This window comes from Pleurodeles waltl, chromosome 5 (genome assembly GCF_031143425.1).
Source record: "Pleurodeles waltl isolate 20211129_DDA chromosome 5, aPleWal1.hap1.20221129, whole genome shotgun sequence".
In the NCBI taxonomy this organism is placed as follows: domain Eukaryota; kingdom Metazoa; phylum Chordata; class Amphibia; order Caudata; family Salamandridae; genus Pleurodeles; species Pleurodeles waltl.
Genome location: NC_090444.1, coordinates 261,737,133 through 261,754,478, shown reverse-complemented (window position 1 = coordinate 261,754,478; position 17,346 = coordinate 261,737,133). Strand labels below are relative to the sequence as shown.

The 17,346-nt window shown below is 45.7% G+C and overlaps 1 protein-coding gene across 4 annotated transcripts in view; it reads left to right on the top strand.

Moving 5' to 3' along the window:
* The window catches only part of THADA (THADA armadillo repeat containing), a 1,551,972-nt gene that overhangs the window by 123,285 nt on the left and 1,411,341 nt on the right, over nucleotides 1-17,346 (top strand). For all 4 annotated transcript variants that reach the window (XM_069233992.1, XM_069233989.1, XM_069233988.1 and 1 more), the window contains exons 9-10: nucleotides 3,442-3,632; nucleotides 14,704-14,798. In XM_069233992.1, the coding sequence (XP_069090093.1) occupies nucleotides 3,442-3,632; nucleotides 14,704-14,798 (286 nt within the window). The remainder of the gene's footprint in view (nucleotides 1-3,441; nucleotides 3,633-14,703; nucleotides 14,799-17,346) is intronic.

Below are 17,346 nucleotides of genomic sequence, written 5' to 3'. Positions count from 1 at the left end.
TATGTCTTTCATCAGGCTTTGCAGACTTGTCGATTTCAACCCAAAGACCTTCCGTGAATCCTCCAGAATTTGTATCTGGCCTAGGGTATGGTCTCTATTCCTGATGTAAAATAATAAATTGTCTGTGTATAGAGATATGATGTCTTCTAATCAGCTGTTGGCCTGGAATTCATGAAGAACGGCAGGAAAGTCACTCACAAGAAGCTCAATTTTCTGTATTTTTCCACTTTTAAAAATAGACAAGGAACACGTTGTTTTTTGTCTGCATTGATGTGTAAAATGTGTAAAAATGGAAAACTGGGAGCCTTACTCATAAACCTCAATCCTAAATCTCACTGAAGCAGGGAATACAGGGTACAGCTCTCACTTGGATCCTATGTTAACTGCACAATAGAATAAATGTGATCCTTTCCTCTCATTTCTCCTTGAAACCCCTACATCATAAATGTAGGACTCCATCAAGACTCTATTAGCTCACCCATCCTTTTCAGCATCTACATTAAATCCTCACAGGAAATGATCAATGTTTTAGAGTTCACCTGCTATAACTGAGCAGAGGACACTCTGATACTTCTTAAGTTGGAAAGCCCAAATAACAATGAAATTGCAAAATCTTCATTTCCCTTTGGGCCGCTGACCAGTGGATGGCATGGAGCCACCTTAAATTCAATACCTCCAAACTGAAATACTGATCTGTGGTGACTGAAAAAATGATGACCCTTCTGCTTCTGGCCTGACAATTTAGGAACCCTGATGAAAATATCCAGGGATGTAAGAAACCTTTGAGTTACCTTGGACCCCAAGTCCTCCATGAAATCCCTAGCAGACAAGCTATCCTGATCAAGCTTTCTTCCCATCAGAAAACTACAGTGCATCTTCCCACATCTAGGATAAATCCACGAGGTACAAGCAACTACATCTATTGTCCTGCCAAAACTAGATTATGCTAATGGTCTAGATCACAGCTCACTTTTATCAACCATGGGAAGAATACAGACAGTTCATAACTCTGGTGCTAGACTACTACTATATGTAAAATCCCAAGCCTATATCTTGCCTCCCTTAATTGCACTCAACTGGTTACCAATTGACAGAGGAGCCCCTCCCAAGCTGCTTTGTATCTCCCACAAGGGCCACTTTTCATCAGGAAAAAAATCCCACAGTACATTCAAGGAAGAAATCTGCTCCCAGAATTGGCATACCGTTTCAAACTTTCACTATACAAGAAAAAAAGCATGGGTGGAACATCTTTCTCTATGCAGGCAGCTAAACTGTGGGATTTGTTACCACCAAAAATAAGTTCAACTAAAGCCTTCTCAGCAACAGAATATCAGCCAAGAGCTGGTTCTTCCCTACATGAGTACAATTCTAACAACATAATGCACAGCGGTAGGGCATTAAAACAGTAAATTGCAAAAAGAAAACAAAAAAACAACAAAAGAAAACAACTATGTGTGTGCAAGTATAGAGAAATCTTAGGGGGTATGTTCATATGTGTTGGAACATATCTGTAAGAAAATGGATCTGTAATTTCTATAGGGATAGCATATGTATGTCTGTTTATTTATATGTGTGTGCATTTATGTGTTTGCATCTTTCTATGTCTATAGGTTTTCTTACTCATTGATGGCAGTTTCTGTGTCCTGGTTTAATGATTTCATGTTGAGAACGAGATATGCAATGTACCCACCCTGTCCATGGGCACTGCACTGTGGGGCATTAAAATGGAGGTGGCTAACATGAGCTGGTGATACATTTGTAACACTACACAAAGAGTGTGAGGCACTGAGATGAGCGCCCACAAAATAACTGTATATGCACTGGGGACACAAGTTACTGCAAATGAAGGAAGCTATGGGTGGCTCTGTAGACTTGGCAAAGGCATGAAAATGCACAGTGATGTTGAAATTCAGAAAGGAATCAGTTGTGATGCTACATGGTGGGAGGAGGGGAGTTTATTGTGAACCACTTTGGAGTTAGGGGCACAGGCATAGTATAAAAGGCATTGTGGGGGGTCTTTTGAGGCACCATACAAGAGACTTAGTAAAATGGCAGGACAAGTGCTTCACTAGGGGTTCTGAGGCAGTGAAATGGGGCAAAGAGACTGCAGGGGCACTTCATAAACCATGAAAGTGCAGTGTGTGGCACAGTACCTATACACATAGTCACATGGGACAGTGACCAGAGTGGCAGACAGGCACTGCATTTAAAAGCCTCTGTGAGCACTATCGGTGGTGAGAGAGGCTGTAGCTGGCACTACACTGCAAACATAGGCATGGCCACAGGATTGTGTGGCTGCACTTAAAAAAATAAATTAAAAAAAAAGTAAAGTAAACAGGTATGACAGAGGGTGCTGGGACACTGCCCACGGGATACAGAGGCACATAGGAAACTGTACTGGGGCATGGCACACAAGCGTGGCACATGTGGTGGTTTAGGAGCTGTGTGGGCACACTGTAAAAATGGTCCAAAGGCATGGCACGGGGGCTGGAGCACTGCACCAACAGCATGGTGTTCACAGGAACGACCAGACGGCACAGCAACAGGAAACATCAGACCCTATATTACATTCCTTTCCAACTCCTCTGGAGACCCAAGGTGTTAGACTCAAGGACTTGTAGCATCCATCAAGGTCACTGATGACACAGTCAGGGATGTTCAGCGTTAAGAAGTGCAGTTCACCACCTTTCCTGCCTTTAGAGAAACATCCGCTGGTAGAGGAGCAGCCACAGATGCATCAAATGCATGACTGACAATGTACATTATGTGATATTGATGGTCCAGAAAAAGGTTTGCAACGCATGGCTCTTTCTTTCCCAGACTGACACTACTCTGCTTCATGAGTCCCATCCCCTATATAGAGGCTTGGAATGGGCCATCACCTCTTCCCTTCTGACTGGTATGGGATTATTATGATTCCGAAGTTGGAGGGGAAAAGACAGGTTAGGGAGGAGGACGATGACAACTGCAGAGAGAGGAAAAGTGTGTTGGGGTGGGGGGGGGGGTGTTAAATAAGCAATGACACTGAGGAAAAAAAATCACAAAACAGTCCTGTGGCATCAGTAGTGGAAGGCTACACACCATAGGCAGTCAGAAGCAAGGAAAAAAGAGTTGTGCTTCAGGAAAGGGACAAATGGAGAATGGGGAGAAAAGCCCCTAATAAAAAGCAGAGAACTATGATTGACAGGAAGGCCACCGAATCATGGGCAAGGGTTGACTCTATCTACTATTGTATACAGTGCTATCAGCTGAAGTGTTTTTTTTGCAAGACCGCAAACAATGTCTAAAATCAAGGAGTGCAGAGCCCCGATGCCCATAAAGGTGAGCCGCCATTGATAATAGTTTCTGTTGTTTTAATATTTAATGTTAGTTTCTTTTTGTTATTGTTTTTTAAAGAAACCCTATGGATAATAGTAACTGTTTTTTATATAATTTCCAAAGGACTCTCAATGGGAATCGAATTGCTCAAACACAGGTTATGCACAACTTGTTAATGGCTGTGAAGATTTCAATGATTTTGGTGCAGAGAGTTCAAAATAATGTTCAGGAGGCTCTTCGGGATGATCGTGATTCGCCTATTTGGAAAAGTATGTGCGGCCTCCTCAACTGTTTCTCAAGTTTTTTAATCGATGGTGAGTAACAAAATCAACTTTCTAATCCTTACCAATTCATGTTAGTGAAATGCCCCCGCACATCTATTTGCCAGAAGGTCAAGTACTTTGACTCCCTGTCCATAATAGCATAAATCTCGTCTCAAAACATGATGATTTCATGTTTTTGTTTAATGTATGCAAAGTATTACTGCAGTAATGATGGAGTTCTTCAAGCAAAACGTCTGATCAAGACATTTTAGTCTTAAGGTGCATATTGGAAGATGCAAACTCATGCACACCCTTTTATATTTGCCACATGTATTAGGTGATATAACTTTTGTTTAACCTATTTATTTATATTTGTAATATATTCACATCATGGAACAACCCATATCTAGGCGCTGGAGAACGACGAAAAAGCCACCAAGAAATAGAGGAGTTGGGTAAAAGAAAACACCCTTTTAAGCCTTTGCTGTTTGAAGCTAGTTAAAAAGCGCAAAAACCTCTATCATGTCGATATCCAATGGCAGCTCCTCCGCTGTGACAGAGGAGCGCTGCCCCCGCCAGCAGAAGCAGCTGCAAAACTTTAAAAATAAAACAGTGTTTATTATCGTTTTATTTTTAAAAGGGCTGGGCCATGCGGGGATGACAATCATACAAGGGAGTGCTGTGCACTCTCCTCAGTGCTCATGTGTGTTTGGCCGCCCACTGAGCTCTCTCCAATCTAGCACTGTGTTGCCGGGTTCTAGAGAGCAGGCACATGCTCCCAGTCTGCCTGGGAGCGCAAAGCCAGGGCGCGCAGGCCGATCCTGACGCTGCCTTCATGCTGCCAGCAGCATGAGGGCAGCGCCAGGATTGGCCGCTGGCCAGGCTGGAAGCGTGTGCCTGCCTGCAGTGCAGCAGAGACCAGAAGAGCGACAGTCTGGCGGGGTCAAGGTAAGGGTTTTTTTTTATTAATTATTTTGTATTGTTTATCTGATAGAGACTTCTAGTTGCAGATTCCTTACCTTAGAATTTCCCCCAGGCGTCACACTAGATCCAGAGATTTTTCTTTGAGCAATAACCTTGCGCATCGGTAGGTGGCGTCGGTCGACTCCGTGGGCGTCGTTGGCGTCGTAGTCGGCGTGATGACTTCGGGAGTAGTACATAGACGTCGCCCTTGCGCAGTGACGTCAGTTCTTTTCTTTCCGCGCCACATGCTGATTCAGAGGAGAGCTACCCTGGTCTATTTTTTACCAAATTCGACCGTTTTGTCTAGCTTCTGTGTGAAATTTGATGCATTGAGGATGTCCCCGATGGTGTGCAAGGACTGTCATCGTACGAAGTCGGTGACAGATCCTCATCGGGTTTGTCTGTGGTGTCTTGAGTGCGACCACGACCCAAAGTCGTGCCCCGAGTGCCGGGCCATGCTCCCGAAAGGCTTTGAGGGAGCTGTCCCTAAAGCTCCTGGCAGCCCGGCACTCGACTCCAGGTAGGTCACAGTCTCACTTGAGAGGAAGGTCTCGAGACTGGTCGCGGAGTCATCACCACTCGTCTTCTTACAAATCCTTGGGTCAGTGTAAGAAGACGAAGTCTAAGAGATCCCAACGCTCTCCGACTTTGCCCCGTTGCTCGGCTGACGTGACACGGGAGGAGCGTCCACGCACAAGGCCTCCATCCTCGGAGCCTGCGTCTGGGTCGGCTCCGCGCTTCCCCGAGTTTCCTGGAGCCGAAGCGACCCACGCCCAGCTTAAAGATTTTTATGAGGCCATGCGCCTCATCTTTGGGGTGGTCCGTCCCCGATACGGCGCCTTCGAGCCCAAGGGGTTTGGCTGAGGGGCCTTCGGGTTCCATGCCGGCGACTTCGGCTCCGGCCACCGTGGTCCTCTCCGTATCCACGCGCAGATCTGCACCGGTGCCAGTCACACCCTTGAGACCTTGCCCGCCGTCGGGTCAATTGTCGACGCTCCCGACGTCGGTAGTGCCCACTATTGACCTCAACCCAATTCCTATCCCCGACGACTCAGTCGGAGCGGCATTGGCCGCCGCCGCCTTCGATGGGGCCTATTCACCCCAGCTCAGATTGTGACCCTTTTTCTTATGGCTACGAATATGGGGAGGTTTTGGAGGGGTCCCTGGACCCTTATGAATACCAGAATGAGCCTTCTATGGACTGGCTGTCTCCTCCTACCGTGACTACGGCGGAGGGAGCAACTTATGGTATGGTGGTCAATAGGGCATCTGAGGTCCTTAGTCTTGAGCTTCCCACTATTGAGGTCAGGTCTAATCTTCTGACGGAAGTGCTTCAGCCTGGGGCTTCTACTTCAGAACCCCTTTTGCCATTTAATGAAGCCCTCACAAATGTCCTTTTGGGTACCTGGTCCAAACCCAACACAGGGGCTCCTGTGAATAGGACTATCGCACGCCGCCATCGGCCCGCTCCGAACGACCCTAAATTCCTTTCCCAACACCCCACGCCTGACAGTTTTGTTATCCAGGCTTCATCTTCTTCAGGCGCATTCCCTTCCGCACCCCGGACAAGGAATCCAAAAGGCTGGAACAGTTTGGCAAGAAGTTATTTTCTTCCTCCTGTCTTGCGCTGCGGTCTGTGAACACCGCGTGCCTTTTTGGCCGCTATACCCACTCTGAGTGGGATACGGTTGCCCATGAGGAAGAGAGACTCCACAGTCTGGACCCAAAAAGAGCATTGGCTTTCTACCTCCATCGTACTAAAGATTTCCGGGTGGATGATCAACTCTTCGTTGGGTACGTGGGTGCGAAAAAAGGGAAGGCGGTGCAAAAGCATACCATCTCTCGATGGGTGCTACGTGGGCGTCCCTGCATACGTTTCCTAAGCACTACTGTCTGGACAGACGGATCCGTCGGGACAGCTACTTTGGTCCTGCTGGACTTCCTAGTATGATCTTGGTTCGCAGCCCACCACCGAGGATGGCACTGCTTGGGTATCTATTCTAAGGTAAGGAATCTGCAACTAGAAGTCTATATCAGATTTACAAGTTACTTACCTTCTGTAATGAAATATCTGGTAGAGACATTCTAGTTGCAGATTCCTTACTGTCCGCCCATCCTCCCCGCTTGCGAACTGATTTCTAGGGACAGGGATTTCCCCTTTCAGGTCCTTAGCCTTGGCGCACCAATCTCAGTGTTCTTAGCAGCTCTGCTCTTTGGCGTGGAAAGTCGGTAAGGGCAGTGACTATGTACTACTCCTGAAGTCATCACGGCGACTACGACGCCCGTGGAATCGACAGACACCACCTACCGACACGCAAGGGTATTGCTCGAAGAAAAATCTCAGATCTAGTTAGACACCTGGGAGAAATTCTAAGGTAAGGAATCTGCAACTAGAATATGTCTCTACCAGATATTTTGTCACCAAAGGTAAGTAACTTGTACTTTTGTTCCCATCCTCCCCCACTCCACACCACGTTGTCCCATCGCGACTGTCGATATCATAAGATCATTAATAAGAAAGGAAACTATGTTGCATGTATGTAGGTTTTAATAGAAAACGAATTAAGATACAAACCAGCGGATCACTGTACAAAGGTTCTCACTTTAACTGACTTTTGTATAACTCGCATCCTTGATTAGATGTCTGTTTTTTTATAAACAACTTTTTATTGATTTTATAATAGAGAACAATAAATACTGTGCAATCACTAATGAGTCATTCAGTTGGCATATGTTGCTGGACAGCACATCAATCATGTAAGCCAATAGTAGTCCCACCATTTCCCCCAGATTTTGCAATATTAACGACGGCAGCCTTTTTCAGTATAGCTAGGCTCTTGTTTCTCACACCAATCCATCACAGTGCCCCATTCAACAAAGAGTGGGGGGATCTGCAGAGTTCCAGTAGTGTGCATGTCTCTCGTAGCAACCATTGGTCTGATCCCAACAAAGGCATGGTCACCTCAGCATCCTCCCAAATTCTCTACGATACCCAGCCAAGCAGTTCGGAGTGATGGTTCTGCAGGTCTCCCAAGTATATGCAAAAGGACATTAAAAATTACAGTTCAGTATTTCTTTATAATGGGACAGCCCATGCCATATGAAATAATTCAGCTTTTTCAACTGGATAAAAAGAACAAGTGGGTGAGGGATGCATCCGTGCTCACTAGAGCTTCTCCTGGGTAAAGTAAGCAATATGTAAATATTTTAACCATGTGAGTTGAAGTCACAATGATATGACTAGCTCACAAGGGGCCATTCTTTCATCCCTCCAGTTGCTGTCATCCAAGGGACCCACCTATGTCTCCCATCTCTTCCTCAGCCGCGCTTATAGGTTTATAGATCTGGGAAGTTACTAACTAAGGACTTATAAACATGTGATATCCCTCTTTCTTAATGGGACCCATAAGGATTATCACCTTTAGTGGTTATATTCTGGCATCTGAAATAAAGAGGCACAATGGGGTGACAGTTTATGTTGACTTTGCTAGTATTTATAGAACTGGGATTTCTGAAGCACAACCTTCCCCTGGAGCTCTTGAAAACACTTAATATGTCTTGAAAACACTACTTATGAGAGCCCGGCTATATAAATCCCCCTGGTTAAGCACTCTGCTCATGATATGGCCTTGCCACAGAGGTTTCCAGCTTGATCTTACAGATACACCTAGTCAATCGAAGTGCTGACTTGCATGTCAAAATCACAACCCTGGAAACCTCATGAAGTGAACGTAGGATCAGAGGATTGGGGTCTGCACATTAGTCCCATTATATTATCATAAGCAGTTCGGGAAACCTTTGCTTGGAAAACACGGTACTGCCCTCCTCAGTTTAACCAGCCGTTAAGCTCTCATGGCTGGAACTTTTGTTTTACAGCTGAGAGTAGTTCATGTTTTAAGGGCCTTGTTTGTAATATTGTTGCACTAGGCCTGCCAGCCCTGAAATTGTTTAGTGCAATATGTCCTGTAGGAGCTAAATATATGGTTACAGTGCAGTACTTTCTACCATTCTATATTTGTGTGTTTACGCCTTCAAGGGGCTAACCATATAGTTACATGACCATGTTTTTTCCAGATGCTATTTACAGTGTGGTGTTCTCTAGGGGTTGTTCTAAGCATTACAGTGATATCAACTTACTAAAATATTTGTGTCACGGAAACTTACCCCGTATTGTTTGCAGGACATCACTTTTACAAAACAATTTTGCTCATAACTCAGCCTGTGGTGGTCCTAGGACAATGAGACCACATTCAAAACATTCACCACAATGTGCTCTTTCTGCCTACATCATCACTGGATCCCCACACTATGTTAGTGGGGACTCCAGAATAATAACCCCAACCACCATTCAGTGCCTTTTAAGCTTTCTCATGGCTAGAACGTTTGTTTTACAGCTGGGAGAAGTTTTGTTTTAAAGACTTTGTAATATCATTGCAGGAGGCCTGCTGGCCCCAAAAGCGCCCTCTCGGGCTCAGTATATGGTTACACTCTATTCCTTTCTCCAGTTTTTTTCATGGGGTTATGTCCTCCAGGGTCTAACAATATGGTTACATGACCATGTTTCTTACAAATTATAATTTATGTTATGGTACCCTCTGGGGGCTATTTTGAGCATTACAGTCGAATGCCAAAAGTTTATTCCTGATAACGTTTTATATGATGATTGGATATGTTTTAATAATCTCTCCTTATTACAGTTATGACCATGATTCAGGCCAACATAACATCCTTATTACACAATGACTGTTTGAACACTCTTGATATGTTTGAGTGACCCTTCTAGTTTGTTTCTCCTCTGTGGCTGTCTTGTGTCTTTTTTTGGGAAACTGCATTAGCCTGCAAGCAACTCTGATGGTGGGGTGGTGAAAGTTGTATTCGATTGGGATTAGCCTGGCAGAATTAAATTAGGATGCTAAATGACAACATTTAAATTTTTTGCTGCAGATAGAGGAAGAAGGTAAATGGAAGTGCTTTAGTTATATGCAGGACCACTGGAATTGTATGGTAGGAAAATACAAAATTATGAGACAGGATTCATCAATGTATGTGGCAAAAAAAGTCCAGTTATGAATTTACAATGCCAATAGCTCTAACCCAGGCAAATGCAAGACTTTTGCATTGCAAATGTTTGTTCATAGATAAGATTAACGAGAAGCTGCAATTCAAATCAACTATACATCACCGTTTCAATCTCAATCTTTTGGGAGTCAATGGTGAGAGTTGATGTGAGTTTCACAGCTTCATTTAAAATCTCTTTGTAAGTAAATCTTAATCAGCATCAGAAATAATCAATCGATAATCAATATAATTAATTAGCCTAAAAGCAAATGCATAAATCACGTTCCATAAATGTATGTATGTATGTATGTATGGAGGTATTTATAGAGCGCATTCCGGCCCGGGGGCATCGAAGCGCTGACTAAGGAGAGACAGCAATGTCCGTGGAAGAGAAGGAGAAGACTATTGAGGAAACAGCCAGGTCTTAACCCGTTTCCTAAAGATAAGATAATTATGCTCTTTTCTAAGATCCAGCGGGAGAGAATTCCAAGTCCTAGCGGCTGCTATAGTGAAGGCTTTATCCCCCCACTTTACCTTCTTCGTGCGGGGGACCTGGATAAGAAAGGTACTAGCAGATCGCAGCAGCCGTGTAGATCGGTGCCATTGGAGTTTTGTAGTCAAATACTTGGGCCCAATCCTGTGCGTGGCTTTATGAGAGATACATAGAGCCTTAAAGGATATCCGTTGGGCTATGGGAAGCCAATGAAGATTTCCAAGGCTATCCTTAGCGGAGGCAGATCGTGGCAGATTCAATATTAATCTGGCAGCTGTGTTCTGTATCGGCTGCAGTTTTTTAAGAGATTTTTTGTCCAAGTTAAGCAAGAGGTCATTACCATAGTCCAGTCTGGACATAACCAGAGCCAGAGTGGCAGTGATTCTCCATTCTTTAGATAGAAAGGGGAACATTTTCTTCAATTTCCTCAGAGTCCACATGCAGGTTTTTGTGGTCAAATTGACCTGAGGTTGGAAGGATAAGTGGTCGTCGAAAAGAAATCCTAGATTCCTAGACAGGGAACCCGGTAGGGGCATAGTGCCACACGTTTTAGGCCACCAATTAGGGGACCACAGTGCCCTACCTATCCCAAAACAGAGAACTTCTGTCTTATTACAGTTCAATTTTAACCAATTGGACTTCATCCAACTGCTTACCGCCGACATACAGGCGTTAAACCGAGCCGCGACTATCTCCACATCATTATTGATAGGAATAATAATCTGGGTATCATCTGCATAAGAGGTGGGGGTGAAGCTAAAAGAACGTATAAGTTCTGCCAGAGGGGCCACATAGACATTAAACAAAGTGGGGCTAAGTGAGGAACCCTGAGGGACCCCACAAGGCAGAAGGTAGGCAGGGGACCTGAAGTCTCCGCAGCTTACCGTAGACCACCTGTCAGTGAGAAAGTCCCTATTCTAAGCTTAGAAAATGAGAGAAAAGCATTGGTTAGAACCCATTAAGAGCTCTAAATTGAGAGGTCAAAGCATGAAGCTCTTAGCATGAAATCTCAAGTATTAATCAAGGCAGAACTTCCCATAAAGAGAGGTACAAGGAACCATTAGCGTCTCACAGCTGCATATATTCAGGCAGGGAAATAAAAGGACCTCTCAGAGTGAACCTTAGATTTGTCAACAAGGGCTGTCCAGAGAAGTCCGGAAAGGGTCTAAGCAGAATCTCAGCTTACTCTAGGAGCACACACTTAATCTTTTCTTATCAACATTAGAAGTTATTTCCATTTTCATCTCAGCTCATCCAATCAGCTTGTGGTGTCTTCATGGGAACAGGAAAACTTTTGTCATCTAAGCAGTCAAAAAGCAATAGCATAGAGATATTAACATTCAACTGAAACATTTTGTGAAACATTTTGTAGAAACTCAGGAGAGTTTGCACCATTTCTCCATTATAAGAAAAGTACAGTTCATGGTTGGGCCTCAGCATCACACCATTAGTTCATACGTTTCTCAGCTATTTCAACTATCAATACCATTGTTAATATAGAAACATTCTATGAAAAATAACATTTTAATACATTTTTATATTCGTTACAAAATATGCCTATGAGAAGGTCATTACCTGACATGTTCTTATCATCATTGCTTCTTGGGTGTTCACAAAGGCGATGGTGGTGGTCACTGCCCATCTTCAGCGGTCTGGGGTTACTGGTGTTTTTCTACCTTGTTGACTGGATGTTGAAGGTGGACTCACCATAGTCGGTCTCTGCCCCCTCCAAATAACTGTAAATCTCTCAACATTGTTTGGGTTCTCAATCAGTCTGACTCCTTCAGAGAGGTTCCCTTTCATAGGAGTAATTCTTGATACAGTGCACCTTAAAGCATTTACTCCGCATCAGTGAGTCTAGGACATTTGGGCTATGATCCAGATGTTTCGACCAATCTCCTGGGTCTCAGTGAGGATGGCTCTGAGACTTCTTAGTCTACAAGTCTCTTGCATCCTGATTGCTGACCATTCCAGGTGCATATGTGGACCCTACAATGGAATTTGAAGTCTCAGTGGGCCCTGCACCAGGGGAACATGTCCGATGCCATCCAGGTTTCGGAGGGGACTGCAAAAGATGTGCTGTGTTGGCTGCTGGACTGTTGTTGGACCAGCAGCACAGCCCTCCTCCTACCCCACCCAGCACTGATGGTGGTGATGGGGAGTGCATCTGGGAGACTTGGAGATCTGAGGCCTCTGGTCTCTGGTAGAGGCCCGCAGACTCTGGTCTCCACATCAGTTTGCTGGAGTTTGAATTTGTGGGTGAAGTGCTTGGCCTGAAGGCCTTCATACCCACAATCAAGGGGAGGCTGGTACAGGTACTCACAGGAAACACCACTGCCATTTGGTATTGCAACAGGCAAGGTGGGATGGTGTCCCGAGACCTAAGCGAAGAGGCCCTCAATGTGGCTGAATCGTCAGGGAATTCCCCTGGTAGTACACCACCTGGCGGGATCTTTAAACTACAGGGCAGGCCAACTCGACCAGTGGCGCCTGCCACATTACAAATGGCAGGTACTTCTGGAACTGGTACAGGGCATCGTCCAACAGTGGAGAGTACCCTTGTTTAATCTATTCACCACTACAGGGAGTACACAATGTTAGAACATTTGCCTTCTGGAGTTTCCAAGAAGGCTGTCTCTTGGAGAATCATTCCAACTTGAGTGGAGTACAGAACTTCAGTATACCTTCCTGCCACTTCCTCTTCTGCCCGAGTTCTGAAGAAGATTTGGTACGACCGGCCCAAGTTATTCTAGCGACTCTAGTTTGAACCAGGAGAGTGTGGTACTGACGCTTATGGACTTTATCCTGTCCTGTCCTCCAGTCAAGATGGCACTTTTATAGGATCTTCTGTCTCAGCAGCAGGGCAGGGTTTTACACCTGAGCCTGCTCAAGCTTCACCTCTAGGCATGGAGATTGAACAGCAACAGTTGATCTTCTTTGACCTCCCTTCTCAGTGTCATTGATGACATCTTGGCAGCTAGGCATCCTTCCACAAAATCTGTGCATGTAGGATACTGGTACAGGTTTGTGGATTGGTTTGGTGCCCGTCAGTTGGACTCATTGCAGGCAAAACTGTCAGATGTATTGGTTTGTGCTTTATTTTTGGACCAGATGGGTCTTGCTCTGGGCACAGTTAAGGATTACCTGTCAGTTCTTCGGGCTGGACCAAACTTCCTTGTTCAAATCTCTGGTTGTAATGCATTTCCTAAGAGGTTAACTTCATAAGTTCCCAGCTAAGCCCTTTGTGGTGCCACAGAAGACTTAAATATGTTTGTCATATTCCTGTTGTATACCTCTTTCTTTTACCAATGCACAGTTGTCCATTGTGCCTACTCACCTTCAGAACGGTCTTCCTGGTTGCAATAATATCTGCCCAATGGGTGCGTGAACTTCAGGCTCTTTTGGTCCAGCCGCCCTATACCACATTTTCATGGAATACTGGTGTAAAGGATAAGAGCTGCATTCCTATCAAGGGCGGTGACACCTTTTCATGTTGGACAAGACATCACCCTTCCATCCTTCCTTGCTTTACCTCATCCCTCGAAAGAGGAAGTGAGACTCCATTGTTTGGACCCCAAGAGATCAATGGTACCAAAGACCTTTGGGTGGATTATCAGCTCTTTGTGGGGTTCTCTGGGACAGAGAAGGGCTGAAATGGACCAACTCTTGATAGATAGTTCTCTCCAATGATATCTGCTGTGCTTTGGCTAAGAAACCTCCAGAGGGTCCAGGAGTTCATTTCACCAGGATCAAGGCTGCTACTACTGTGTTGGCATGGAGAGTGCCTATCCTGAATAACTGTTAGGCAGCTCCTTGAAAATCAGTGCACACATAAACAACAGTGCACTACTGCCTCGACAATCAGATCTGCCAAGATTGACATTTTGCCATCTCAGATCTGCAGGTCTTTGTAATCTGAGCCATTCCACACACCCACCGCCTTCGATGTTACTGCTTTGGTATCTATTCACAAGATGAGAAATCTGATGTTAGAAGTATCCATCAAAAGAACAAGTTACTTGCATCTGATAAAGCTCTTTCTTATGGATACTTGATCCAGCTGCAGATTCCTCACCACCCTCCCACCTCCCCATTCTGTGGATTTTCTCTTGCATGTAGAAAGATCCCAATTTAGGAATCTGCACGCTAGTTTAGTCTATACACAAATGGGTCCATGTCTGAGGGAGCAGGCGAGTTTGTGAAAGAAAGTGAAGTAATCGTTCATGGGTGGCCCTTATATACAGCTTTATGCCTCACTTCTGGAATGGAACATGACACAAAGTCACATGGCACCACCTACCGGCATGCAGGAGCACTGCTTTTGAGTTTTAGGGATCCAGTCCGGCACCTGGATAAAAGTCGCAGGGCGAGTATCAGTAGTTAGATAGAGTATCCTCCACAAAGAGCGCTACTGAAGGTAAGTAACTTGTTCATCTGTGTGCATCTGCCATACTACTCCTTCTCCAGCACATCTTTATAGAGGATGCCTGAATGACATCTCTGGCATATGTCATCCTAGCCCTTCTTCCTCAATGAAAAGTTATGTATTCATATAACCCTGTCTTTATATGAAATTGTACATAATTACGTGTTATCTGTATTCCCCAGAGGAGCTCTTGCAGAATGTTCAAAGCACTTCGGCAATGGCAGTAATTCTTTATCTGAAGATCATGTTTGAGCCAGCTGAGAAGTTGCCTCGATTGGTAAGCACCTTTCTGTGCCAACATTTAGAAAATATGTTCTAATTTTGTATGTTTTTAAATTAATACACATTTACCATAGTGATCTTCCCGTTCGATGGCATATGTTGCTGCAGATACACATGTTTGGCACAGTCCGCTGCCTGGTGTTGGGCTCGGAGTATTACAAGTTGTTTTTCTTCGAAGAAGTCTTTTTGGTCACGGGACCGAAGGACTCCTCCCTCCTCGGCTCCATTGCGCATGGGCGTCGACTCCATCTTAGATTGTTTTTTTTCCGCTGTCGGGTTCGGACGTATTCCTTTTCGCTCCGTGTTTCGGTTCGGAAAGTTAGTCAGAATCTCGGAAGAAAGCGTCGGTATTGTTCCGTTCGGTATCGGGATAGTTAGGTACATCGACACCGATCATCAGAAGACTTTGGGGTAGTTTCGATCCCCCATCGGGGCCTGGTCGGCCCGACCGCGTGCGACATCGAAGCCGATGGAACGGACCCCGTTTCGTTTCTGCCCAAAATGTCACAGTAAGTATCCTTATACAGATCAGCACTTGGTCTGTAACTTGTGCTTGTCCCCCGAGCACAAGGAGGATACCTGTGAAGCCTGTCGAGCCTTCCGGTCCAGAAAAACACTCCGGGACCGAAGAGCCAGGCGTCAACAAATGGCGTCCACGTCGACAAAACAACGTTTCGACGAGGAAGAGGCAACATTCTCGGTTCCGGAATCAGAATCCGGAGACTCCGACGTCGAACAACAGCAACAAACTGTGAGTAAGACGTCGAAAAGTAAATCCATCGACAAACCGAAAGCCCAGGGGACGCCACTGCCAACAGGCCATGGCTCGACCCATAAAGCAGGCGACCCGTCGAAGGCGCCGAAAAAGGGCACGCCCATAGCGAAGACACCCGACTCCGGTCGAGGGACCGCCATGGAGCAACCTCGGAGCCGAGAAAGCGGCTCCGAGAGACAAAAACAAGATACTGGCACCGAAAAACATCGGCACCGAGAATCCATGCCGAAAGGAACAAAAATTCTGTCGGTGCCGAAACCGAAAAAAGATTCTCTCTCGGCGCCGAAAAATACCACACCTTCATCCTACTCAGAGGAACAAGGAATAAGTGGCCAAATGCACAGATTTGGACAAGAGCTCCAAAGTGTAGAATCGGACTACACACAAAAGAGACTGTACATCCAGCAAGACACAGGGAAGATATCAACCCTTCCCCCAATCATGAGGAAAAGAAGGATCGGACTTCCAAAGGATGACGCACAACCACAAGCCAAAGTGGTTAAAAAAGTCACGCCTCCGCCCTCTCCACCACAGGCATCGCCGGCACAAACACCGCCACAAATGCACTCACCAGCGCAAACTACCATAAGTCATGACGATCAGGATCAAGACGCTTGGGACCTGTATGACACCCCAGTGCCGGACAATGATCCCGAGTCATACCCCACAAAGCCGTCACCGCCAGAGGACAGTACCTCATACTCGCAACTGGTGGCTAGGGCAGCAGAATTCCACAATGTCCAACTGCATTCCGATCCTATAGAGGATGATTTTTTATTTAACACCCTCTCGGCTACACACAGCCAATATCAATGTCTCCCAATGCTACCAGGGATGTTACGGCACGCAAAACAAATTTTTGAAGAGCCCGTAAAATCAAGAGCCATCACCCCAAGGGTGGATAAGAAATACAAACCACCACCCACAGACCCAGTGTTTATTACTTCGCAGTTACCACCTGACTCCGTGGTAGTAGGGGCAGCTCGCAAGAGAGCAAATTCACATACATCTGGCGACGCCCCACCTCCGGACAAAGAAAGCCGAAAATTTGATGCGGCAGGGAAAAGAGTAGCATCACAGGCAGCCAACCAGTGGCGCATCGCAAATTCACAAGCGCTGCTGGCCAGATATGACCGCGCACACTGGGACGAGATGCAACTTCTCGTAGACCATCTTCCCCAGGAATACCAAAAAAGGGTGCAGCAAATAGTGGAAGAGGGACAAACGATCTCAAACAATCAAATCCGCTCTTCACTAGACGCAGCCGATACTGCAGCAAGAACAGTCAACACTGCTGTCACCATAAGGAGACACGCTTGGCTACGCACTTCAGGCTTCAAACCTGAAATCCAGCAGGCTGTCCTTAATATGCCCTTCAACGAGAAACAACTGTTTGGCTCTGAAGTGGATACAGCCATTGAAAAACTTAAAAAGGACACAGACACGGCCAAGGCCATGGGCGCACTCTACTCCCCGCAGAGCAGAGGCTCTTTCAGAAAAACTCCATTTAGAGGGGGGTTTCGTGGCCAACCCACAGACACCACCAGCCAACAAACAAGAACCACACCATATCAGGGTTCCTTCCAAAGGGGAGGTTTCAGGGGATATCGGGGGGGGTCAATTCCCAAGGAGTAGGGGAAGATTCCAGACTCCAAAAACACCTCCACCTAAACAGTGACTTTCAAGTCACGCAACCCCTTCACTCAACACCAGTGGGGGGAAGACTAAGCCAATTCTACCAATCTTGGCAACAGATTACAACAGACAA